The 26,596-nt window shown below is 29.8% G+C and overlaps 2 protein-coding genes across 3 annotated transcripts in view; both read left to right on the forward strand.

The window, feature by feature from the left end:
* The first annotated feature begins 558 nt into the window (after positions 1–558).
* LOC111625915 (transmembrane protein 131-like) lies at positions 559–22,577 on the forward strand. Its single transcript, XM_023369178.1, has 7 exons — positions 559–697; positions 2,504–2,608; positions 4,428–4,508; positions 10,271–10,423; positions 13,351–13,426; positions 22,225–22,342; positions 22,442–22,577. The coding sequence occupies exons 1-7, from the start codon at positions 605–607 to the stop codon at positions 22,575–22,577; spliced, it is 762 nt and encodes a 253-aa protein (XP_023224946.1). The 5' UTR covers positions 559–604.
* Positions 22,578–24,787: 2,210 nt separating this feature from the next.
* Positions 24,788–26,596, forward strand: part of LOC111625911 (transmembrane protein 131-like) — a 52,546-nt gene continuing 50,737 nt past the window's right edge. For both annotated transcript variants that reach the window (XM_023369174.1, XM_023369175.1), the window contains exons 1-4: positions 24,788–25,005; positions 25,097–25,269; positions 25,487–25,626; positions 26,030–26,225. In XM_023369174.1, coding sequence (XP_023224942.1) covers positions 24,907–25,005; positions 25,097–25,269; positions 25,487–25,626; positions 26,030–26,225 — 608 coding nt within the window. In that variant the 5' untranslated portion in view covers positions 24,788–24,906. The remainder of the gene's footprint in view (positions 25,006–25,096; positions 25,270–25,486; positions 25,627–26,029; positions 26,226–26,596) is intronic.

Consider the following 26,596-nt stretch of genomic DNA (forward strand, 5'->3'; position numbering starts at 1 on the left):
TGCTTCTTACAGGAAGTAAAAAAAATCTTTAATGGCTTAACATTCAGAATGTCTAACCAATGAATCTATATCTTCAGATACAGAAAAAGATTAATCTCCTTAAGACAGAAGAATAAAAGGGTCTCTCCCTTTTATTCTTCTGTCTCAAGGAGATTAATCTTTTTCTGTATCTGAAGGGAGACAGAAGAATAAAAGGGTCTCTCCCTTTTATTCTTCTATCTCCCTTCAAAACATTAAATTGACACTTCCCATTAAACAGTCACCACAGATAAACTCACCACAATCAATGTAGCTCATTGATGGCCATCATAATATTTTTGAACATAATTTTTCACTTTTTATTGATATTTGATAGATTTTTATAGATACTTTGCAAAAATTTTTTCTCAATTTGTTTTTTAATAAACTTTAAATATTTATCATTAATTTACATTGTTTTAGTCTAATATAAGTTAGAATGAAATTTATTATTGAAAAACATAACCTCTGATGTGTTTAAAATAATAACTAAAATATTTAATTAAATTGTGTGAAAATTTATCTGATAAAAATCAGTTATAAATGAATATATTTTTAGGTAAATCTAAAAAATTGGGGATCAGATATGCCAAAATCTTATGTTGATTTAGTAGGCTTAGATAAAGGAAATGCAAGTACTTTAGCTTGGAGGCATAATTTCTCATCATTATCAAAGAGTGTAAGTATAATTGTTTTCAATATTTGTAATGTAATTTTTTGTTATATTTTGTAGCATTTATTAATGCTAATATCAGTTATATAAATTTCAATATTAAATAATTTTAGTGTTGACAAATTGCAAATTTAAGATGAATTAGAATATATGAAAAGTATATAATCTAAATTTTATCTATGTAAACTTTTCTTAACATTTTATAAGTTGTTTAGATGACATAGATGACAAGAAATAACGTATAACTTAATTTGCAAAGCCAAAATTTATTGAAAACAAAAATAATCAAATCTTAGTACAGCAGTTATTAATATAATGATAAGAAATACAATAAACAATTTCCACATTTCTCTATTGAGCATGTGCAATAGATAAGCACCATCTATTAACAACTTTTGTGATACATAAAGAAAACTGTTCCTAGTAAAGAAAGCATGGCTAAGGATGTATTATCCAACCTAATATTATGTGGAAAAATATTTTTTGGGCACACCTCAATTAAGTAATGGAACAGTGGATATTTATATTATTACACATTTTATAAAAATTTTTAAATATATAGTTGATTACTATGTTAGAGAGAGAAAAAAATTTGATATCAAATTAAAAATTTTGTCTATTCAAAGAGTAGGAATGCTTAATAATTACATTCTTTTTTAAAGAAGAGGCAATATTAGGGATTTACAATAACTGTACAGCTGGCAAGTTTAATTTAATTTATTTAATTATATATTATGTAAGTTAAATTTATTTTTATTTATGTAGCTTATTTATAATAGATTATTAAAAAGTTGTTATATTGGAACAGACTTAGAATATTGTTTAATTTTGAAGTGGAGAAATTTAAAAAAGATGTCTTATCTTAAACTTCTTGTACTAAATATTATGTAGATGGATAAATTCAGTCAAAACAGGGACAGCGAAAAAATTAAAAGATGTTAAACATTAAAACTGTGATGCAAAATATATAACATTCTTTTAATGTGTAGCATTTACACTTCCAGTTATATCATTAAGAATCTAACTCAAGTTTAATATCAAATAGTTCTTATTATTTTTTATTGTTTTATATACTTGAAATAAAAATACAAGGCAGATTCAATAATTAAGATCAGTAGTGCAGTTAAAGAAAAACAACATAATGTGCATGGTTAAGACTAATAATAATGAAGCAAAAACAGTTACTCAGTATCCAACAGTACCAATAGTCATCCCCACCAAATAGCATTTGCAACCACCATTTGGTTTACAAAATGGCAATACCCATATCAAACCACCAGAATTAAATAGTAAGTTATTTGATTTTTAACAGTCAAAGGCATTTGTCATCATGAGATCCATCACAGGATGTATGCACAATATAGAGTCATGGATGTTGTTACAAAAATCTTTGGTTCAAATGTAAACACAGCTCATCATCTATGCTTGTTTGGCCATTCTTGAACTTTTGAACACATTTGCAAGCTTGACTCTCCATATTGATACATCCTGTGATGGATTTCAATAACTCATAAATGTAATGCCTTCAGCTGTTAAAACTCAAATAGCTGCTCATTGATTGAAGTGAAGTTTGATATGGTGATGCTATTTTGTAAACCATGTAATGAGTACAAATGTCACCTGGTAGGGACAACTAATGGTACAGTACAGAGCTGCATTACTGTATATTCTATCAATATTATTAGGCTCAACCTTGTATGCCATGTTATTTTTCTTAAGCAGTGTTACTGATCTTATTTATTGAATCTGCCTCATAGATAAACAGTATTAAAGTAAAATATTACTGTTTTATTTATTAAAATTATTTTTCAGTTTATTTTAAAACCCAATCATTATGCAATATTTCGGATTGAAGTAATTGCTCCTTCAGATGAAGGAATATTTATTAAAGAAGCTTTTGTTGAAACTCAGTATGAAGTAAGTAAAATATACACATAATTAAATTTTTTAATATGTAGATAAATTAAATGTTTGGATTATTTGATTATTAAGATTATGAAATTAATTTTTAAAAATGTTTTTCTAAATTATAACCTTTTAAAATGTGTAGCATATTAAATCTTAATTAAAAATCATTTCAACTAATAAATCAAGATACTCTATGTTTTTGTTTGCATGTGTATGTACAGTACATCAATATGCATTTGTTTTTATTTATTTTGTTTCACAAAAATAATCTTGATGGAATGAATAAGATTGAATTTTAACCAGTAGCTTTACATTATGTTCAAATTAGAACAACTTTTGGTTTGAGCTGGGTCTCAAAAAGCATTTTATTGAAATAAAAATAGAATCGTTAATTTATTAGCATTTTAACTTGATTAACTTCTATTATGGAATCAATGGAAGGTGAAACTATTAGCATATTTACTAACAAATTAAATAATTGCACTATGAAAATTTACTTTATTAAACTAAAATAAATTACACTTCATGCCAACTTTTGAATATATAGTAACTACACTTAAGTGTTGTGGTGTTACCAATATCAACTTTTAGTGTATGAGAAATATAAATAAAGTAATAATGACAATAATATTAATAGAGTAATATTATTACTTTATTAATATTTTCAGCATGTCATTGCTATTATTTTAATTTATTATTTACAATGATAAATTTGTTACTGTTTCTTAACAGAGGTTAGTTTTCAAGTTTTTAAATATTAGTCTGTACTGATATGCATTTTTTAAAATAAAATTTATAGATGAAGAAAATTGAAAGTAAAACAGTAATCAAAACAACAGCTAAAAAAATTGTTACATTATCAAAAGAAAATTATCACAATCAAATAGTTGCCACTTTCATAATTGAAAGTATCAAGTTACTGAGTCTATGGCCATTCTATGTATTTTTGTTTGTGTTTGTGTTGGTATGGGTGTGGCCATTTACAGATGATTTTATAATTATAAATTTTTACATAGTAATCTAATTATAAGTATGTAATTAGATGAAATTTTCTTAGTATTATTAATTTTAAATAAAAATATGAATATATAATTATAGTATTTTAAGAAATATAATACAGGGTGTTCTACTCAAAAGTACCTAATTTGATTTGGCTATAAAAAAATTAACAGTTAAAGATAACCAAAGAATTTATAAGAGAAAAACTCATCAAATTTCATTGAAAAAATCACCACATCTGTGTGTGTTCCATCAGTCAGTGATAACAAGATAGTAGACAATTTCCTTCTATGTATGCTGCAGCACAGTGGCAATGGTTATGATGATGCACTCCTAAAGATCCTGAAGGTCTCTGACTAAAGTTGCATAAACCTTATTTTTTACATAACCACACAGAAGGAAATCTAAGGTGGTTAGATCAAGAGATCTTGGTAACCATGCTATCAGCATACCAGACCACAATCTGTGCTTTCTCCTATGGCAAAGCCATGATTGGACAGTAATGCTCATGATTTGACTTCTGCACTTTCTTGCGGTACAAAAAAAATCTATTAAACTTTATGAGTTTTTCCATTAGTTGCCATTTGTTGCTTTTATATATCTTAAACCACTTGTTCACAATAAGTGAGCCACAGCCTACTGGTTATGAAGTAATAAATAGAAAACCAATCAATCTGGACAGTGGCACACCAGTTGAGAATCGCTGTCTTAAACCATTCATTTTTTATGGCAAATTAAAATTGGTTACTTTTGAGTGAACACTCTGTATTTATGAATCTAATCCATTAATTTAAAACACGTAAGCAAGTATTACACATTTGTATCGCAGGTGATAAAAGTTGCATTTTCTTTACGAACGGCAAAAGGAAGCTTAAAAGCTGATTCTATGTTTTTCCAGAATGCTTTTCCTGTAAGTAAATTTTTAAATGTTGGATAGAAATATCTGTAGATTTTTTATAGACTTACAGTAGAGCATCGATTATCTGACCCCCAATCAACCTTCACATCGGTTAACCGAGCACGTTCTAGTCGGCAAATTCAAATGTCTGCTGGTGATGTGGCGCTATAATATTTGGCTATGTCTTGGCTACTTTAATATTATTTTCGTTAAATTTTTGGTGTTTTAGATGGCAACACTGGCTCGACCCTGAAAGGGTTGCCAGTATTTAAACGAGGCTTAATTTTCTAATTATGAGTGGTTGTTTGTTTTGTAAGCAATAAAATAATTTTTAACGACACAATAGCAACAATTATTATTTTTAAAAAATTTTCTTAGGCTTAACATCAATGAAAATTCAATGCGAAGTAGGTTAATAGCGATATACTAATATACTAATTACACGAGATATAATAATATATTATACTAATAATGTATTTTTTCATACTTTTCGGTTATCCATTTTTTCAGTTATCCGACCAACCCCAGTCCCCAATTGAGTCGGATAATCGATGCTCTACTGTATTTGAATTTTAATTTCATGTAATATATATTAATTATGCATTATATGCTATATTGTTGTAAGATGATTATTGAGATGAAGCAAATAATAAATTATAAAACAAAATATTTAAAACTTAACCATGTAAAGTACTATATTATTTTTTTCGACTTTCCAACGATTATCGACACTACTGTGTGCCGGAAATAGCCGTTCCCTAACGGGTACTTTACGTGGATTCGCGTTAGTGTGCCAGGCCTGGACTTTAAGCGTGCACCGAATTAAATAATGACAAAGTTTGTCAATAACAAAATCAAATATTTAATTAAACTTCTATTAATAAATTCTATACAGTATTTAGTAAAAATCAAACAATAATTTATTCAATGGAACTCAACAAGAATCAATCCGACAAACTCAAATCAATCTATTTCTAACTTAATTCTATTCCCCTTTGGAATTCGACAAAATCAAAGAATTAACTTATAAACAATAATTCTTATAAATTAAAGATCCTAATCGTCACCTCAATATACTAGGAACCTATTTCCTCAAACTCTCAAGACTTTCTATAACCGTCGATCCACAAATCGAATAACTTCAAAATCCTATCGGACACCTCTCTCTCGTTCACTGCTATAAGCTCGTTGCTATCAGGAATTCACCTCGTTCGTTTTCACTTGAGTTAGAGGCTTTATAGTGTGAGGTGACGTCACAATTCTGAATGAGCTCACTCTCCTCATTTACATAATTATCTGTAACATTAAATTTTTCTCGTTTATCTGGCAGATTATTTTCCGACAATACTTCGCTAACCTTTTACATTATTCTTTTTAACAATTATCGGGATGCTTTATTATTTTAAGGTTTAGCGATTCCTAACTGGGTTGTGGGGTCTTCCCCCCCCTTTTTCTCGGTGCGGACTTACTTTTTCCGCTTGGGAAGCGCAAGTGTGCGCGAGTTTTTCTACGGCGCTTTTCTTTCGTCGGTGAGTTGGTTTTTCTTCTATTTTTAAGTTACTAAGGTGAATGGTGAGGAAACCTTCGTCTTAAATAAACATAAGCCCCAAACAAAATATAATGAAAGCAAAATAAAAGTAAAATAAAAATAAAGCTCAGACTTGGTTCCTTACAACCATAATTTAACAAATTGTAAATAGGATATAATTATTTTATTTTTTAAATAATTTCATATGGATTGTGTACTTTTAATATTGCTTTTTAATTAATTTTATTTTTTTAACAATAAATTTTCTGCAAATCTATGTTATCTATAACATTTTATTTATATTTTAGTATTGTCCCATTAATTTAAATATTAGCTTTTTATCGATATTAATCAAATAATAATTTCACATATGATCTTTATTTTTTATTTTAAATTAACAAATGACTACATTACAGTAAACTCTTGCTAGTCCAGCTATTTCTGGAAGAATACTGGATTACTGAGTGTGTATACACCTAAAGACAATGAATGATGTGACCTGTTGCCCTTTGGTTCTGATTGTTTTGTAATCAGGCAGGCAAATGGTATAGCATATTGACATGCAGTACTGTAGATAGAAGTGAAACCTGAGTAAATGAGATGTTGAAAACAGGTGTGTAACATGACTAACATGTTCATGGAAACAAGTGCATAGGTAATCATACTGGAGAGTATATTGTATAATTGAGAAGCTAGATAAGGGAGAGTCTTCTTTATTTAATTTGGAAACAAAAGTTATAATGAAAAGAGATATTAGATTTTTTTACAGTTAAAAATAAGAATTTATAATGTAAAATGAAATGGTTTTTATCAGTACAGATCAATATTTTATAATAATAATAATAATAATTTTAAAAATATTTTGATAGTATGATTAACAGATACTGAAAATAAAGCCCCCAGTGCCTGGATGACAAGCATCAGTGCCAATCTGAAAGCCAAAGGTGATGTCAGTGAATGTGCAAATTATCGACCCATCCACCTACTCTGTCACACAATGAAAATCTTTGAATGCATCATAGATAATCGCCTCCGCAGTATCGTGTCCATTACCCCAAACCAGTGTAGCTTTGTCGGGCTGCAGGACCACAGATGCAATCTATGCGGCATGAATGCTTGTTGAAAAGTAGCGGGAAAAGAACCATGCCATATATATATGGCATTCCTGGACCTCGAGAAGATCTTTGATAGGGTTCCACATGATCTTATTTAGCATGCAATGCGAAACCATGAAGTCCCTGAAGTCTATGTGAAGTGGACCCAAATGTTTTATTACAATGTCTCAAGTTTTGTTAAATGTCCTGCGGGAATTTCACTATCATTTCCAATTAATGTTGGAGTTCACCAAGGGTCTGCACTGTCGCCGCTGCTGTTTATTTTATGTATTATGGTGGAGCGCTTGTACAGCAACTGCTGATATACAAGCGCTCCACCCATGGTCCCTCCTGTATGCAGATGATGTGGCCCTTACCAGTGAGACTCGGGACAACTTGCAACTCCAAACACAGGAATGGAATGAACACCTGTAACTGAAATGGCCTGTGACTGAATCTTGAGAAAACTGAATACCTTGAGTGTGGGTAGCAAAATCCTGGCACTATCAATGTCAGTGGCAAAGAACTCTCAAAAACTACCCAGTTTAAATACCTGGGCTCCTTGCTTACATCTGATGGAGACACTCTTCCTGATGCATGAGCACAAGTCAACGCAGCATGGTTGAAATGGCGACAGGTCACTGGAGCCCTCTGTGACAGGAAAATACCCATTTGACTCAAATTGAAGATCTATAAGACTGTCGTCTGACTAGTGGCGTTGTATGCGACAGAGTGCTGGCTGTGACTGTAAGGCATGAGCAAGCTCTTTGTGGAATGGAGATGTAAATGCTTTGCTGGTCATTAGGACTCACTCAACTTGACCATGTTGCGAATACAGATGTACACAAGATCATGGGGTGGCGCCAATTATTGAGAAAATGCGTGAGAATTGCCTACGCTGGTATGGCCATGTCAGAAGCAGTGAACAATCTGTTGCAAAAATGGCCACCCGTCTCAACCCAGTTGGACAGCGTCCTTGCGGGAGGCCTAGGAAATGCTTGATGGACAGGGTAAGGGAAGATATACGGCTAGTAGGTGTTACCCCAGGGGACGCCTTGGATCAAAAAAAGTGGAGATTGGCATTCCTGCACCATAGCAGGACTAACGCTAGGACAGAGAGAGATTTACAAATGATTATTTTTAGATATACAAATAATATAAGTAATAGTTATAAAAAGCATGCACTTTTTAAAATACACTATATACTGTGTGTATATATTGGGTTGTTTGGAAAGTAATTTTGTGTTTTTTACCCACCAGAGGGATTAGTTGCACTTTACCCACCAATTTTATTCTAAATCATATTGTCATTATTTATTTTGACAGCTGACATTTCAAGGCTTATTTGTAAAAAATGTTTGATTCTTTGCGATTGTTTTTTTGGGGGTCTCATCAGATATGGAAAATCAAAAGCAGCATTTTTGAATATTTTGCTTTTTTTATAACTGAAAAGGTAAGAATGTTGTTCAAGCAAGAAAAAAAATTGTGAGACATGTATGGAGAAGATGTGTTGACAGAACAACAATGCCAAAACTGGTTTGCCAAATTTTGCTTTGGCAATTTTGATATTGAAGATGCACTGTGTTCTGGAAGGCCAGTGGAAGCTGATGAAGACAAAATAAAAGTATTGATTGAGGTAAACTCTGAATAACAACACGAGAAATTGTTGAGATTAAATTTGTTGAATTCAACTGTTTATGATAACTTGAAATGACTTGGTTTCATTTTAAAGCTTGATATATGGGTTCCACATGTTCTTAAAGAAAGAGATTTGCTTCGTCACATTGGCATCTGTGATTTGCTTCTCAAATGTCAAGAAAATGATCCATTTTTGACGCGAATCATAACTGGCAATGAAAAATGGATTGTTTATAATAATATTGAATGAAAGCGATCACGGAGTAGAAGAGATGAGCCAGCTAAAGCACTTTGAAAACCAATTTTCATAAAAAAAAAAAAGGGGGGGGAATGCTCTCTGGTGGAATTTTAAAGGAATTGTTATTTTCGAGCTTCTATTAGACAACTCCCTAATTGATTCTGAAATGTACTGCCATCAACTGGACAAATTGAGTGATACCATCAAACATAAAAGGCCAGAATTGATCAACACAAAGGTATAGTGTTTCACCATGATAATGCCAGGCTTTACACAAGTTTAGTAACTGGTCAGAAGCTGTTACAGCTTTGATGGGATGTGCTGCCACACCCACCATATTTGCCAGATCTGTCACCCTCGGATTATAACTTGTTCCGATCTTTACAAAATTTTTTAAATAGTAAAATATTTAATTCAAATGAGGATGTCAAAAGTCACTTGGATCAGTTTTTTGTAATCAAAGATCAGAATTTATATGAGCATTGAATCATGCTACTACTAGAAAGATGGCAAAAGGTAAATGGTCAAATATATAATTCAGTAAAATGTTTATATTATAAGAAAATTGTTTTTTTTTTTTTTCATGAAAAAAATGAAATTACTTTCCAAACAACCCATGCTCATGTGTGTAGACAGAAATTAAGCATACATATTTTAATATAGCCTGATTTAATTCAGTAATCATATGGCTTTAATATAATCATTGTGCTTTGAGATGTTTGTATGAGTATATGTATGTTGATGAGTTTTTGTTATTCTAAAGTACTATAATTATTTTTTGTTATAACCAAGTTTTTTCGTTATATATAAATGAAAAGAATTATTTTGATCATAATTTAACATCCTGAAACATAATTAATTTACTTAATTAATGATCAAATAGTGTAAAAGATTGATGGTGTTTACCATTATAGGCCTTTTACAGAACATTTTTTTATTAAAAAAATGTTTTAGCAGAAAAAGATGTTTGGAATTTCCAGTGTATTGATGAATTAATACTTTTAATCAAATATTTAATAAACTTATTTTAATTTAATTGACTATTAGTATGTATATAATTGTATGTATATAAATAATAAATGATTTTTAGGTAGATGGCAATCTATAAATGATATATTTATGATATTGAAATAAAATGGATTAAAAATGAGATAATTGTTTTAACTATGTTTTATTTATAATTTAACTAATCATTCTGGATGTTATCTGCTTATTTTTAAATAATATTATGTGTATGCTTTTATAATTTTATCAAAAAATACTATTTATTTTTCAGGGGAAAATATCTTCTCACAGTCTTCATGTTTACAGTACATTTTCTCATCCAATGACTGTAACTTCAGTTATACCAATTCCTAATGATTCCAGATTTTATTACGATTCTTTAAAAAGCTCTCTTCCAGTTCTTTATCCAGAAACTCAAAGTTTGGTATGTTCCAACTTTAAAATTTTGTTTATTATTATTTTTTAAAAATTAGTTTTGAAAGATTTTTTTTTCATAATATATTTTGATTTATGAGAAAAATGCAAAATTATATATAATCATAATTAGAGATAATATACTTTATCTAATTATTAAAAAATTGGGAAATGTCAAGAGGGTCATGAAGGGTCGTATGTGGGCGATTGGCACTGAAACAGACTCTACGGTTACAAGAAACCATTTATTTGACATGAAAAAAAAGGCTTATAAGATTTCTACGATCTTGGAAGTTCTAAGTTGCCATCAGCCTCTGGGTCTTCCTCTTCTCACCAAGATATTCTCAAATGAAGGAGTGTCCTTGGTTTGCAAATGACAATTCCCTTGATCTCTCAACAACTCCAGGATGATGCAGTTGACTTCTGGTGATGGGAAGATGTTGATCCGAGGTCGGGAGATGGATACGAAGATGGGCACGAGACACGCAACAACTGGTTAGACACTTGGAACTTTTGGGAGAAGACACTCTGAATTCTCAGGATTTTCTTAATTTCCATCCTCAATCGCCCATTCTGATTGGTAGCTTTTCATCATTCTCGCTTTCTAAGTGGTTGACCACTCGTTACTATGTGTAATGAGGTCTCAACTTAGATCGTGGGATTGGTCAAAATCAAAGTTTAATTTGATTTTTAACTGGAGATGGTTGATGGACTTACATTCTTTTATTCTTCAAAAGTTTGCATTGTGTTTTCATACAAAAAATTTATATATATATCTAGAAAAAAATTTTTTGTATGAAAACACAATGCAAATTTTTTCTAGATATATCTATAAGACTGTCGTCTGACTAGTGGCGTTGTATGCGACAGAGTGCTGGCTGTGACTGTAAGGCATGAGCAAGCTCTTTGTGGAATGGAGATGTAAATGCTTTGCTGGTCATTAGGACTCACTCAACTTGACCATGTTGCGAATACAGATGTACACAANACCCAATTCATATTATAGCATGGTTAATAAGTAAAGTTTATAACCTGTATTTATTAACCATGACTTTTGAGAAGTTTGTGGAAACATGAAGCCTAAGAGGAAGGTTGTAATATCAATGATTGTGAGATGAGAAAGGTATCATTGCATTATGAAAGCATATCTGATATTCATGTTTAAGATGCCAAAAGTTGACTACATGCAACCAGTAAATGCAATTTTCATTTTATTATACAGTAGTTATGTATTTTATTTATTGTTTTCATATTTTAATTTATTATTAGGGAATTTAAATTGTGTATTTGCTGTTTTAAATTATTAAAACGGATATTGTTTAGGGTCTGGAAATGGATTAAAAACTAATTTGAACTTCAAATGATTTAGTTTGAATGACCTCCTAAAATGAATTAAATTTGAACTATGAGACACCACAATTTTTTTCATAGAACATTACATAGTGTCTTAGAGATTAGTATTTATGATGATTTCTGTATTGTAAAATTTTGAAGTGTAGAATAAAATCTGGTTAAGTCTTGATTTTAAATGGAATGGTTTTAAAAATTTCTTTTATTTATTTTTTTTCCATTACTGTTTTTGGATGTTTTAATATTAATGAAAAACTTGTTATATTGGCTATGAATTATTACTAGTGATGTAACGAATATTCGGTTACTATTCAGTATCCAGCCTATTCGGCCTATTTTTCGCTATTCGGCTGAATATCGAGTACCTATAAACAGGAGTAATAAATAACAAAAACACAGTAAATTAATCATTTTGGTATTTAAATTTAATGTTATCGGGTTAGTGTTGTTTGTTTATATTTATTTATAACTTATAACATGCACAAAATAAAAAAGAAAATATCAATATTAGTCACATGTATTCACAATTTATAATTACAAAAATCAGCACACGTACACACCTATTCGTTCGAGAATCATTGCACATTCGAGGGTCTGACCCTGTTTATCTTTCTTTTTAAGCGCTCATCTTTGCTCTTCTCTTTCTCTTTCCTCTATCACTCTAGTCCATGTATGCCTATGCATACATCATAATACGCGCTCACGATACTTTCGATTTCCTGTTGCATATTTCCCATTTTACAATTACATGCCTGGTGATAAAGGAGAAGAGAGACAGATAGGACATTGGTATAAGTCACAGTTATGATTTCACAGTTTTGAGACAGCTCGGTAGCCCGAATGGTCCCAGGCTTTCATTCGTGCACGCTAAGTGACTTTCGTTACAAGCATTTAGCTTTCCGAAGTCTATGACAACAATTATTTGGCATTGATGACCGCAAATTTCGCGCCAATAAGCTGCCTCGACTTGTTCGATTATGTTATCAACTCAATTTCATATTTATTTTCACATTTTCACTTTGCGGTCCTTCTCTGTTCTTTTTCCGTTATTTACACGTGTAGGTCATTTCATTGTTATCCATATTTGATATCATCACTTATCACATACTGCCATGACGCTCATGTCTGTCCGCTACAACTGTCAAGAATTAACGTGATTGGCGAAGCGTAGTGACAGCAGGCCAATAGAGAGCAGGGTCTTGCCATAATGTGGTTTGCGCGCCAATTTTTGTATGTGCGTTAATGGAGCTGAATAGTTTGGCCAAATATTTGGCTATTCGGCATTCGGCCTGAGGCAGAATATTCGGTATTCAGCCTGAGGCCAAATATACTATTCATTGCAACACTAATTATTACCACTAATTGAAATGAATTTTTAACAGTAGTGACATAATTTTTTCTCTAGATGTAACTAACTGTTGTAATTTTAATGATGTAATGATTAAATTTATATTACATATATAATAAACTATAAGAATTTTTAATGTTAAATTGATTATTAGTTTCTAATTATAATTATCATATTAGAAAATAAATTACATTAATTATTATGTAAGAATAATTTAAATGTTTATAATAAATTTTCAGATAGGAAAAATATTCTTTGACCCCAGAAGAGAATGTAAACAAAAATGTTACAGTGGCTTACCTACAACAACATCAAGTAAGTGTTCAAAAATATTAACTATATTTAAAAATGATAATATAAATAAGTAAACTAGAAAATTCTAGAAAAATGATTTAACTGCAGAATAGTATGCAGGCACCCAATTAATTGTATGTCACTATTACCCATGTAATAGGTATGTAGATAGCACTAGACAACACAGTTTTTAGTTCCCTGTTAATTTAATGACTGTTTCTAATGTATTTTGGGGTGCAGAATGCAAAAATAGCCTTCAAAATTCTCCATCATGCAACAATTTTTCATATTTTAAATATTTAAGAAGAAATGTAAATTACATGACATATTAAAATAAGGCAAATTCTGTTGCTTTTATGAGATCAGCCGGGGGTACTACTCCGCTAGGATAGTTAGTACCACTTAATCGGTGCTAGTTTGAAACTAGTTCTCCAAAGTTTTGGATCACGAGATCCGATCTCACGTCAAGAATTTTGACCGGGAGGGCTTTTAAATATTAAATAGGATATAGATGGCGAAGTCTTTATCCAATGTCAGGATTCCTGTTGACACCAGTTAATCACATTTATATCACGCGGATTAACGCGCGTGTGGAGATATATAAACAAAGATAAGACATTTCTTTAACAATAATAAACGATTAACTATTTAATAAAGAAAGTAAAAATAAATATACAAATTAAACTTAATTAAAAGTAAAACTGAACGAATGATCCAAATATATGCTTAGAGAGAGAGAGCTCACAAATTCATTTTATTCATACAACCTTTTTGTTGACTTCTTCTTCTTCTGTATTAGACGATTGTACTTCATTTATAAAGTTCTCCGGCTTCTGTTCATGGAGAGGTCTTGATAGTCACCATATTAAAATATATCTTCTATGTTTCTAATTTAACTCATTTAACCTGGCGAAAGTATGTCTAAGGACGTTTGCTTTAGGATACTGCATGGAAATACGTCTGACTACTCTAAGATCCTTCGACGTTCTCCTAACTCCAAGAAGTCCACATATTTGCTCCCTAAGGCCCTTAGGCCTTAGGGAGCAAATATGTGGACTTCTTTCCACTTTCAGATCTATGGACGTACTCCTCGAATTCTGCTAAACTCTGACTATATCTCTTCATTTGCGACCAATCAGCATGTTTGGATTCTTTCATGTGAACGAATGAAAAGGGGAATTAATGAGGGGTCATCAATTCCCAGTGTGGTGAGATTTGTAACAGATAAGGGAAAAACCAAAGATGCTTCAGTTTCCGTTAAAGGAAGTGACTGTTTTATCAGTTTTCCCACGTTATAAAACTGTTAATTTCTCACCAAAATGAAAGAATATTTTTCTACTAAATTTTAACTTTCTTTTTAAATTGTTATTTAGATCCAGGTGCTATTCGGATCTCACACTTGCAAACACCTTCTAATGGGAAAAAATGTATATTAGTTGAAAAATAGTACAGTTATTGATGGATAATGTGTGTCAATTTTAAAATTATTACAATGCTTAAGGGATTACACAGAGTGTTTATGAAAAATTGCTGCTTTTTTATGTTTGGAACAGTCAGGAAACAAACATTATAATTTTTGACAAAAAGTATTTAAGCATGATATAAGAAAATAAAATTGTTTAGTTTGAGCTCATTTTATTTGTTGGATTATTAAGTGTTTATCACTTTAATTTCAAATGAATAAACCAAAAAACCAAAAAGTATTCAAACATATAGGAAGTTGGAAAAGCAGAATTTCCAATCTGGTCCTGCAGCTTCTAATACCTACCATGCTGTCAGTAAAAAACATTAAGCAAGAATAAAGGAATTTAAAAGTAATCTGTATTAATTTTTGAAGCATTAAAATAAAAATATGTGTAGTGTGATCACAATTTATACAATGTGGAGTAAAATAATCTTAAAGTAATATAATTTTATAATGCAAATTAATAATAAATAAGTTTTATTACATGTATAAGAATTAAACTGATGCACTAGATATATTCATATCAAGTTTAATAAATAGACATATGAAATTAATCACTAACTAGTAATAAAATGGTCACTTGTCACCTGTATATTATTTACATTTTTATTAAACAAGTATGTTTATTGAATTTTTTGACATGAATACGTCTCTAAATTTGCTTCAGTAGTGGGAGGCAATTCAGAAAACTGATAACAAAATTGGGGGATACAGTTTGGCATTGCAACTACATATCTATCATCTACATCCAAAATTTAATTACACCACTCGATAGTTAAAGGATCAAAGAATTCATTATGTTGAGTGGGGACTGTCATGCATCGCATGCGGCGGAGGGAAAAGAGCCCCATTTTGAGGTTGTTTCACCACATCACATACTTTCCGTTTAGTATACATTTTGACTCGGAGAAGCTACGGCATTCGTTTGAGTTTCAATTTACAGCTCTCGTCAATATTTATCGATTGTGTACACAAAACATTAGTGTGGAATAGTTATGGTAAATATATATGGTGTTAAAGTTAAAAATTAAGAAAATTTAATGTAATGTTGGCCTATACTTGTCGAAAAGCCAAGTCAAAATATAGAAATTGTATATGGTTGGAAAGGGCTTCTCAAGAACATTCCAGTGATACCTATAAAACACCATATGATAGAGTGAAGCGGTGCTGGGAACGTAAAAATATTACCTGTTAACATACACATATTCATGTAAAACGCACGGTCGTGTCCCCAACACAGCCACTCCCCCACTTTTTTAAGGAAATTTTTTATTCAGTATATAAGTGTTTGTTACAGGTTTTATTTAACTAAAGGCAATTTTTTTTCTATTTAAATAAGATAAAGTTGATAATTACTTACACATTTAAAAAAAAATGAATCTTTTGGAGTTTTAATGTATTTCTAGAGTGAAAATTCTTGTTTGTGTGCACACTTCTAAATGTAACTCTCATAATTCAAACCTACACACTAAGCAACATTTCATTAATTTTCAGAGGCATAGCTACCATGGAGCAGTTGGAGCAAACTGCTCCAGGCACACGAATCATGAAGGTGCCAAGTTAGAAAGGATGAAATAAAAACTTGTAAAAATATTTGTAAAAAAATTTTGGATTTAATAATTAATCAATTGACTATTACATTTGAATCTGTTCTACAATTATGTACACTTTTTAAGGCCTTATCACCTGCATATCTTGTCACATCATCTGATAAAAATATGTTGGAATGATCTGAACTGTTACAATCGGCATATCTCTCTGACATTTTGCCTACTTTTGGATCTCAAGTGCTTCAATTTAAAATGTGTTTTTATACTCACAAGGAGAGCCTACGGCTTTGGGGTAACGGATTTTGACAATCTTTGGTGTAGAAGTAGTACACCATGTGAGTGTACTACCTGTAAAATACTAAAGTGCAATACTCAAATATAATCAAGAAAATCGAGCTTAAAGTTTTTTAGCACTTTATATATAAATTATACGTACTTCTAGTTGAGCGTCCTGTGGCAGAGTGGTAACGAGTCCGATTCATAAGCTTGAGTTCTCGGGTTCGATTCTCGCGTATAATTTTTTTTTAAATTCATAAATACTTATAATGTATTTATTTATTTACTCATTCATTTCTTATTATTTATTTATTTTAATATATTATATAACTTAAGCCCATAACCCGAGAAAACTCGGGCAAGTTACATAGCGTTACATAAAACGCGGTCCTTAAGGGGAGTTTTTAAATTTTTTTTTTTTTTGAATTTTTGGAATGTTTTTTGTCTCCAAATTTTTTCAAAATTTTTTTCCCGCGCTAAAAAAATTTATCGCGATTTTAATGAGCCTTTGATAAGGCTCGATTAAGGCTTAATTGTTTTTTAATGGGATTTTTTATCAAATTAATTCATCGTTCTAAAGTTCTAGCGCACGGATTTTCCTTCCTTAAAGTTATTTAAAGCTAGTTTCTGATGTCAAAAACGACCTCCGATAGTTTTTTAATTTTTTTAATTAATATATTTTATTATATATAAATTTAATTAATTAGATGGGGTCGGAAATCGCAATTAAAATTTCAATTTTTTAAAAATATTTAAAAATATAGGCCTAGCTAGTAGTCACCCTACTTTAAACCCTTGTCATCCCGAGACGTCTATGAGAATGTCCCGGGAAATCCAACTCCAGCTGTGTTCAAGGTCATCCAGATGTGTAAACAATGACTCATCGGTGTTAAATTTCACAGAAAGGCGAGACAAAGGAAAATAAAATTTGAAGATTTTTCTTCAAAATTAACGCATTTCTTTCGTTTTTTTCAGTTTTTAAGTATTTTTTACGTTTAAATAAATTAATATCAAAAATGTCTATGTCCTTAAGGAGTTAAACAAGTTCTCGTTTAAACATACCTTGCAATTGTAAAAAAGCAGCATTTATTTGTTGTTCTTGGTGTAGACAGAATTTTTGTTTTGAATGTTTTTATCATAAGTATCATTCACGATCATGTACATCTGACAATGCTATGTAATTATATAATATTGCTTCAATAAATTATATTCGTTTTTCTTGGTTATATTTGAGTTTTGCACTTTAGTATTTTACTTCACTATGCTGCTTTGATACATCACTGTATAAAGAGTTATCATCAACAGTTTTTTCGTCACAACATGAAGAACTTGCTTCTCTTGACGACATTTTTTAATTATAAAATAATTTTTCAAAATAAGTTTTACTACACAAATACGTCTATTCGTGTCGAAATTTAGAAACGAACTGTTAAAGAGTGAGTGAAAAAGAACTCTGATAGAAAAACGCTCCTAGTGAGAATTAGATCGGTCACCGTTAGTGATAACAATTAGATGGGAAAGTTGACACATAGGTGTCAAGAATGCGCCGTTATTGTCAACAAAAGTATAAAAATATTAGACTTGGAATAGTAGAAATTAAATTAAAATAAATAAATAATAAGAAATGAATGAGTAAATAAATAAATACATTATAAGTATTTATGAATTAATAAAAAAAATTATACGCGAGAATCGAACCCGAGAACTCAAGCTTATGAATCGGACTCGTTACCACTCTGCCACAGGACGCTCAAATAGAAGTACGTATAATTTATACATAAAGTGCTAAAAAACTTTAAGCTCGATTTTCTTGATTATATTTGAGTATTGCACTTTAGTATTTTACAGGTAGTACACTCACATGGTGTACTACTTCTACACCAAAGATTGTCAAAATCCGTTACCCCAAAGCCGTAGGCTCTCCTTGTCAGATAAAAGACATTACTTCTATATGCAATGTTGCTGAACTATTTATAATTCACACCACAACCTCAAGTAGCTTCTCTGACATTATTCTCTACAGCATGCCTCATTTTTTTTTAACTTTATCGGTGATGACAGTGACAGCAGAACAAAGTTTTTCGAAACTAAAATTAATCAAAACTTATTTAAGAAGTAGCATGTCACAACATCATTTTAGCTCTGACTACTATATCAATTGAGAAAACAATAGCTTGTCAACTTGACCTGGAGAAAGTGTTTGACCAATTTGCAAACAAAAAAGTGAGAAGAAAACAATTTTGAAGTTTTTTTTTTCTATGTATTATCATGTATTTGTTATGAAACCAAACTTGCATACATTTTGTCAATACAGTTTATATAATATGTAGTAAATATTATTAGGTATTCTGCATTTATAAAAACAAAATATACATGGGTAGGCTGAAAAGTAATGCACACATGCTTGTAGAACACAAACAAAAACAAATAGCAAGATAGGGCAAAAAGTACAATAAAGTACAATTCTTAAGCTTCAAAATCATATATTTATTTTTCAACATAGTCACCATTAAGGCTAACACATTTCTCCCAACATGTAACAAGTTTTTTCATTCTGTCACTGAAAAATTCTTCCGACTTTTCTCGAATNATATTTTTAAAAAATTATAATTTTTATTGCGATTTCCAACCTCCCTAATTAATTAAACATATATATAATAAAATCTATTAATTAAAAAAATTAAACTATCAGAGGTCGTTTTTGACATCAGAAAGCAGCTTTAAATAACTTTACTGAAGGAAAATCGGTGCACTACAACTTTAGAACGATTAATTAATTTTGATAAAAAACTCCCATTAAAAAAACATTAAAAAGCAATAAAGTGTGAAGCGCACATCATTAAAGGTTGATTAAAATCGCGATAAAATTTTTTCGCGCGGGCAACCTAAAAAACATTCCAAAAATCAAAAAAAAATTTTTCGGGGGCTGAAAAGCCCGGTTTTTTTAATGCTATAAACCTTGCTCGAGTCAGACTTGAGCATGGGTAGGAACTGTTATTAAGTAAGGTTTTAAATTGAAATAATTAGATATGTGTTTTTAAATTAAATGTTCAAAATAAATTTTTCAAGATCTCTTCCAATGAACAAGGGGTGCACCAACTAGTTGCTCCAACGAGCTGAATATGTAGCTATGCCACTATTAATTTTTAAATGTTATAATGATTAATTGCTGTTAATATTCATATCAATAATAGTCCATCTTTCTTTAAATTGCAAAATGAAAACCTAAATTAATAAAAGTTTTTGAGAAATCAGAAAAGTGCATGCAAAATCAAGTAATATATTTTGTTATATATTACTTGATTTTGCATGCACTTTTCTGATTTCTGAATACCTGAAGCATTTTATTATATATTAATGCCTGATGCATTACCACAATTATCTCAAGTACAAAAATTTTTAGTGTTCAGCATTACTGCAGAGAGACTGAATTTTTTATTATTGTGTAAATGCATTATCAGTTATACTGTCTGGATATCTGTTAGTCGGAAAGACATTTTTTCTTCCAGACCTCTAAGTCAGATTATACACTATCTGTCAGAAAGTGATTGGACACCTGTGATAGAACAGAAAAACAAAGTTTATTCATTGTCAATAGTTGGTGGAACCTCCACGGGCAAAGATTAAAGCTGTGACCCTTCGGGGCATACTCTCCACTAGTCCTTGTATGATGACTGGCGGTATTTTCTTCTACTCGGTTTGGAGGAGGCATATGAGTTCCTTCACCAATTTTGGCAGTGGGGGCACCCCTTCAGTTGACGCTCCAACTTGTCCCAGAGGTGCTTGATAGAGTTCAGGTCTGGGCTCTGAGCAGGCCAATTTATTCATTTAACCCCATTGTCACTATGCCAAGCAATGGTGGTTGTTGCGACATGACAGCTAACATTATTGTCCTGGAAGTAACATGGGTCTAACCTGTAAAACTGCCAGCATGTGGTTATCCAAAATAGTGCATTAGGCATTGGCGTTGAGCCTACCATTGATTGCGACAAAGGGTCCCAGGCCATACCAGGCGAAACATCCTCATAACATAACTCCACCTCTCCAAACTTTGCTGTTGGCACAATGCATTATGGCAGGAGGCATTCTTTAGGCAGATGCCAAACTTAGACTCTGCCATCCAAACGGAAGAAGGTGAACCTGGATTCGTCACTCCAGAGAACTTGTTTGCACTGTTCTACAGTCCACTGTCTATATTCTTTGCACCAAGCTAGCCAAGCATCACTGTTGGTCCTGGTGATGAAAGACTTGTGGGCAGCAGCACATGATAACCAAGCAGATGAGCTTCCTTACGGATGGTATTCATTGAAACAACAGTCCCAGCTGCCATTTGAAACTCCCTATGGATGTGGGCCATTGGTTGGGTGCAGTTCTTCCAAATTTCTCTGGAGAGCACCCATCAGTCTCTATCTCCTAGTTTTGTGACCCTGCCTGGTCAGGGCTTATACTGACTGTTACCACTCACCTTCCACTTGTGAATCATGTAGCCCATTGTTGATTTTGGGTACTTCAGCTCGCTGGATATGTCACATATGGAACAGGCATTGCTGTGATAACCAATGGTTACACCTTTTTTGAAATCAGACAGCTCTGAACTGCATGGCATCTTGCATGCAACTGATGCCGATTTTCTTTCCCACCTGATATTTATCTGTAGCAGTCATGATGTGTATTAGGACAGCACATGTTGCTGTTTGCAGGGGTGTCCAATTACTTTCTTGTAGACACGTCTGTCAAACACATTAAAACATTTGTGACAAAAATCTATGTAACTAAAATAAGGCTAAGGCTATGTGTTTATATCGACACATTAATATTTTGATTACTTTTAAGTACTGTTTTGCTATATTGCTTTCATTTACCAAATTAACTAATTTTTAATTTATTGTGACTTTAGTTCTAACTTTTACATATTTAGTTTCTAGTTATAATTATTTTTCATTAAGATGCAAGTTTTGAATCCTCTGCAAATATGATTGATGCATCAATCATATTTGAGAAGATTTAAAATATTTTGATAAAAGTATAACAGGAAAATTGTAAAATACAAAAGATAAATGTGAAATGAAATTAACATAAAAATGAATTCAAGTATTTTTTAATAATGTTTTAGATGTAATTTAAAGCATAATTTTAAATAGGACTTAAATAATGAATCAAATTCATTTCATATGTTAAACAAAATGTGTAAAATGTACAGAATAAATGTATCAATAAATTTTATTGATTTTTGTGAATATAATGTGAAATTGGTTTACTTATCTATAAATTAATATCTCATTATCGTATATATAAGCCCAGGATTATTTTGACTTATTTCAAAAAATTGAAAATTATGACTATAGAAACTAAGTTTCAGTCTTTCTGTCTATATTTATCCTTTTCATACCAGTCTAGGAACCACAAAATATCTCATTATATTTGCAAAATAATTTTCATTTGTCTCTTGTTGCTATCTATTAATTTATGATGGATATTTCATTTATTTATTAAAAATATTATCATAAAATGATATTTGATGTTTTTAGTGGGTCATCAGTGGCTTTTGGGAATGGGATTACCATCAGATGTTGGTGATATGGATCTTGAATTATATAAAAATTTACGTCAGAGATGGCAAGCAATTTTAGATAATGGGGAGAAAAGGTATCAAAATATTCATTATTATTATTTTTATTTTTATTATGAAGAAAGAAGAAAATTTTATTTTATGAAATTTATATTATTTATATATATAATTTTTAGTATGAATTTGACATTTCAACTTGATACTAGTGAAGTCAGAGGATTTCTTCTGAAAGCTCGTGTATCTTTACAATGGCCACGTCTTTGTAATAGATGTCATTTAAGATTTCCAATTACCCAAATTGGAAATNAATGATCACAGTGCATTTATATTACATGATTTAGAGGCTCAATATATTATTATATAAGTATTAATTATAAAAATAATTATCTTTTAATATTAAATTGTGATTAGATTTACCATATTAACTTTCAGTAATGTAAAATAGTTTCAGCATTGTTTTGTGAAATATTTTTCTCAATAAAAATCAGATGCCAATGCCAGTTAAAAGTTTCAATGAATTTACTAACATTTTCATCCATTCAAAATGAACACCCTCAGGTGAGTTAAAAGGAATGGAAAATGTAGGATGGAACTACAAATTTGCAAAATAGAACAAATTCAAAAAATTTTTATTTTCTGTCTTTTCCTAAGTGATGATACATTATTGGTGGACTTTCTTTTTATGTCTCAGTTTTTTCTGATAGTTGTTTACAGCATAATTTGAATTAATAAAGCAAATAGTTGCAAAGATTCACTTCTGAATTATTTTACCAGACATTTAGAATTAAGGTAATAAATATATTTTTATTATTTCCAAGAGAAAAAATTTTAGTTCTTATGCTAGAAACATTTTATTCTAGTTCTTAACCTAATTATGGCTCAGAATACATATACTTTTTTAATTCCAAGAAGTTTTATGTTAAACGTCACTTTTTTTTTTATAACTTCAGTTAATAGTTTTTCTTACTTTTCAGGCATATATGTTTAGTTTGCAATATTTTACCTTAAATTTTAAATTTATGACAATGACAATAATATAGTGCTCTATTTTATGAACACATAAATCAAATTTAAAAATAAATAAATAAATAACAGTTTAAAGTATTTATCTATAAGAAGAAATGATTTATTGGATATCAAGCTGGCTATTGACTTCATCACCAGAATACTTTGATTTTTTTCATTTTAATCATTTCAAATTTTAATAATCATTTTTGCTTGTAATAAATCATTATCAAGTTTTCCTATAACCTTTTAGTTTGTAATAGATATGTTTGATATTTTCTAATAATATTTGTTTCTGCTTTTAAAGATTTCTCTGGTACATTTGCCTTTTCTATCTTCTAGCAGCTTGCACCTTTTATATTTCTAGATTATGATTTGTAGTCATTTTTTCTCTTTGGAAATCTTTATTTTTCAACCAAGTAAGAGATATTTTATAAAGCATTAACAAATCATTTTTATCGTGTAAAATTTAATTTACATGATTTCAATGTAAATATATTGTTAACATTAGAGTTATCAAATTTAAAATATAAAAATTATTTTACTAATAAGTTATAATATCACTTGCTAAAGACAAAAGCATGAAAAATATATTTTGATAATTTTTATGAGATATAAATTGAATATTTATAATATTTCACAAAATAAATATTTTTTTCAGATTTAAAAAATTATTTGTTATTTAACATTATTTAAATAATAATGTTTGTATTAATTTTAAATCAGGATGTTTAAATTCTGGGATTAATTCATATTGGAACTATGAATAATTTATAATAAGAAAATTATAATTGTCAGAATGGAACTTAAAGATTATTATTGATATGTATTGTACATGTAGTGATTACGTAATTTTAATACTTTTATAAGAACTTATAAACTATGTAATAATTTGTCATTGATGTATGTTATTGGAATGAAATTCTGTACTTAGATTTTCGGAATAGATGACACTGATTTTTTTCCTTAATAAATAATATTGCATGTCACATACAACTCAACTGATAGAAAAACTTTTGAAAATAAAGAATTTAGCTCTCATGGAAGAGTCAGAAGATTTTGCAGAATTAGGTTCAATTAAACAGGTCCTATAATACTAGGAAAGGTGTGTTGCCAGTTGCAATATTTTTTCAAAATTTATTTTGACTGGAATGAGCTTTTCAATAGAAGTGCATAATGATATCCCAAGAAGTTATTGCCAGTTTCATTTTGAATTTAGTTTGTATTGCTTGTCTTCAACAAGAGAACATCATATATTTTATTTCTTTATTTTGACACTTGTGTGCTGGTTTTGTAAGCATTTGTAATTGTGTACCTTCAATGATTTGGAATCAATCTTCATTTTTCCTGGATTGTAACAGTTTTACTAAACTTAGAAAACATTCTACTCAGTTCCATTTTTATCACAATTTATGAAATGCTTTTTATGTTTATATTTATGTTTCATTGTTAACTTTTGAGCAAAAGTATAATATACATTAATATACATTAATAGTGTGTATACACCTATATATAAATTTTTTTCTTTGTATTAATTTAGATAAGAGACTTTACATTAGAAAATCCTTCTAGTCTTCCAGTATTAATACAAATAGTACCATTAGCATTATATCCTAGTGCAAAAACAGCTATTGAGATGTTATCACAGAGATTGGGAAAAGATGGTAACATTTTAAAAGAAGCAGATAATAATGATCACAGTGCATTTATATTACATGATTTAGAGGAATATAATGTAAGTATTTAAACTGATATAAAAGTATGATTAACGTGAATGATTTATTATAATAATTATATTTTGTAAATTGTTTTGTTTTCTGTTGTAGCCTAAGCCAGAAAATCCAGTTCCTACTTACAGAAAAACATTAGAAGAATATTTTGGTGTACAATCACATAGGCATACAATTGCAATGTTATTGACTCCTGGCATGAGAATTAGAGTACATATTGGGTTTGCTCCAAAGGATGATATTCTTAAATCATCATTAATTTTAATAAGGTATTTAACAATTTCAGTTATGAAAAACATAAGTTATATTTTTATAAATTTTGTCACAATTATTTATTTAAAAGTTTGATTATAATATAAAAATATTGAATGTATTCTAAAATTATTAAAAAGTGAAATTAGAATAAATTTATTTTTAAAATGTTTGTTGCATTTTATTAGAGAATGCATTTTTTGTTTTAATAATTATGTATATAAATTTTTGTAGAAATAATTTGACTGTAATGGATGCATTGGTAGTTCAAGGTCAAGGAGGTTATGGACAGATAAAATTTGGCAACAAATCACCTGGGGCAAATTCATCTTTAATGTTTGAATTAACAGACAAGCATCTTAAAGATTGTGATGGTAAGTTTTATGTAATATTATGTATTTAATTATTTTATAAGTGATTTTTAAATTGTTAAAATCAGTTTGAATAATTTAATTTAAATTAGAATACTTTTTTTGAGGTTTTAGACTTTTTTTGCTCAGAGAACACTAAAAAAACCATAAGGCTATGAATTAGAATACTGCAATTATTATTGATTAATAATGAACATTTTTGATTTATATTATATAATTTTGAATATTATGAATATCAATTACTTGTTGATTATTAAAACTTGAAAATCTTGCCTCATTAAGTATTTTTCCTTTCAATTACGTTTTTGAAAAAATAAATAAATTTTTTATTGTCTGAAATTGTCCTCTAAATTTATTATTGTATAATTTTTATTTTAAATATTTTAAAAAAATTTTATTTTTACAGGAAATAAGAATAATAGATTTATGCAACCAAATTTCACTGTACGAAGAGCTTTTACAGCTCGGAATACTGGAGAATTGCCAATTTATATTAGTGGATTTGACATAAACGGAATACCTTGTGAAGGTTATGGGTTTAGAATATTAAATTGCCATGGGTTTGAATTAAAACCTAATGCAAGTAAAAAAATAGATATTGCGTAAGTATCATTTAAATAAATTTTTTTAGTTTGTGTATGCGTGTTAATTATATAAATATATAGTTATGTATACATGTATACAATGCTCTTAAAATTTAAAGTTTATAAAAGTAAATATGTTAAAAATTGGTAAACTTTAATAAGTAATCTAAAATATTTGCATGCAAATCTAGATTTAAGCATTTTTTAGTTCTTACACCTATCATCAGAAAAGCATGTATTATTTGTATTATTTTTTAAATTGAGATAGGACCTTGTAACCAGAGTAAATATCATTGTGACAGGCTTGAGGCTGGATTATACTTCATGAGAACAGAAAAGAGAATTGTCTGTTGTCTTTTCTGTTATTCTCTTCCCATAAGCATAAGAAC

This window comes from Centruroides sculpturatus, unplaced genomic scaffold (genome assembly GCF_000671375.1).
Source record: "Centruroides sculpturatus isolate CEXI.00-Female unplaced genomic scaffold, Cexi_2.0 scaffold452, whole genome shotgun sequence".
In the NCBI taxonomy this organism is placed as follows: Eukaryota; Metazoa; Arthropoda; class Arachnida; order Scorpiones; family Buthidae; genus Centruroides; species Centruroides sculpturatus.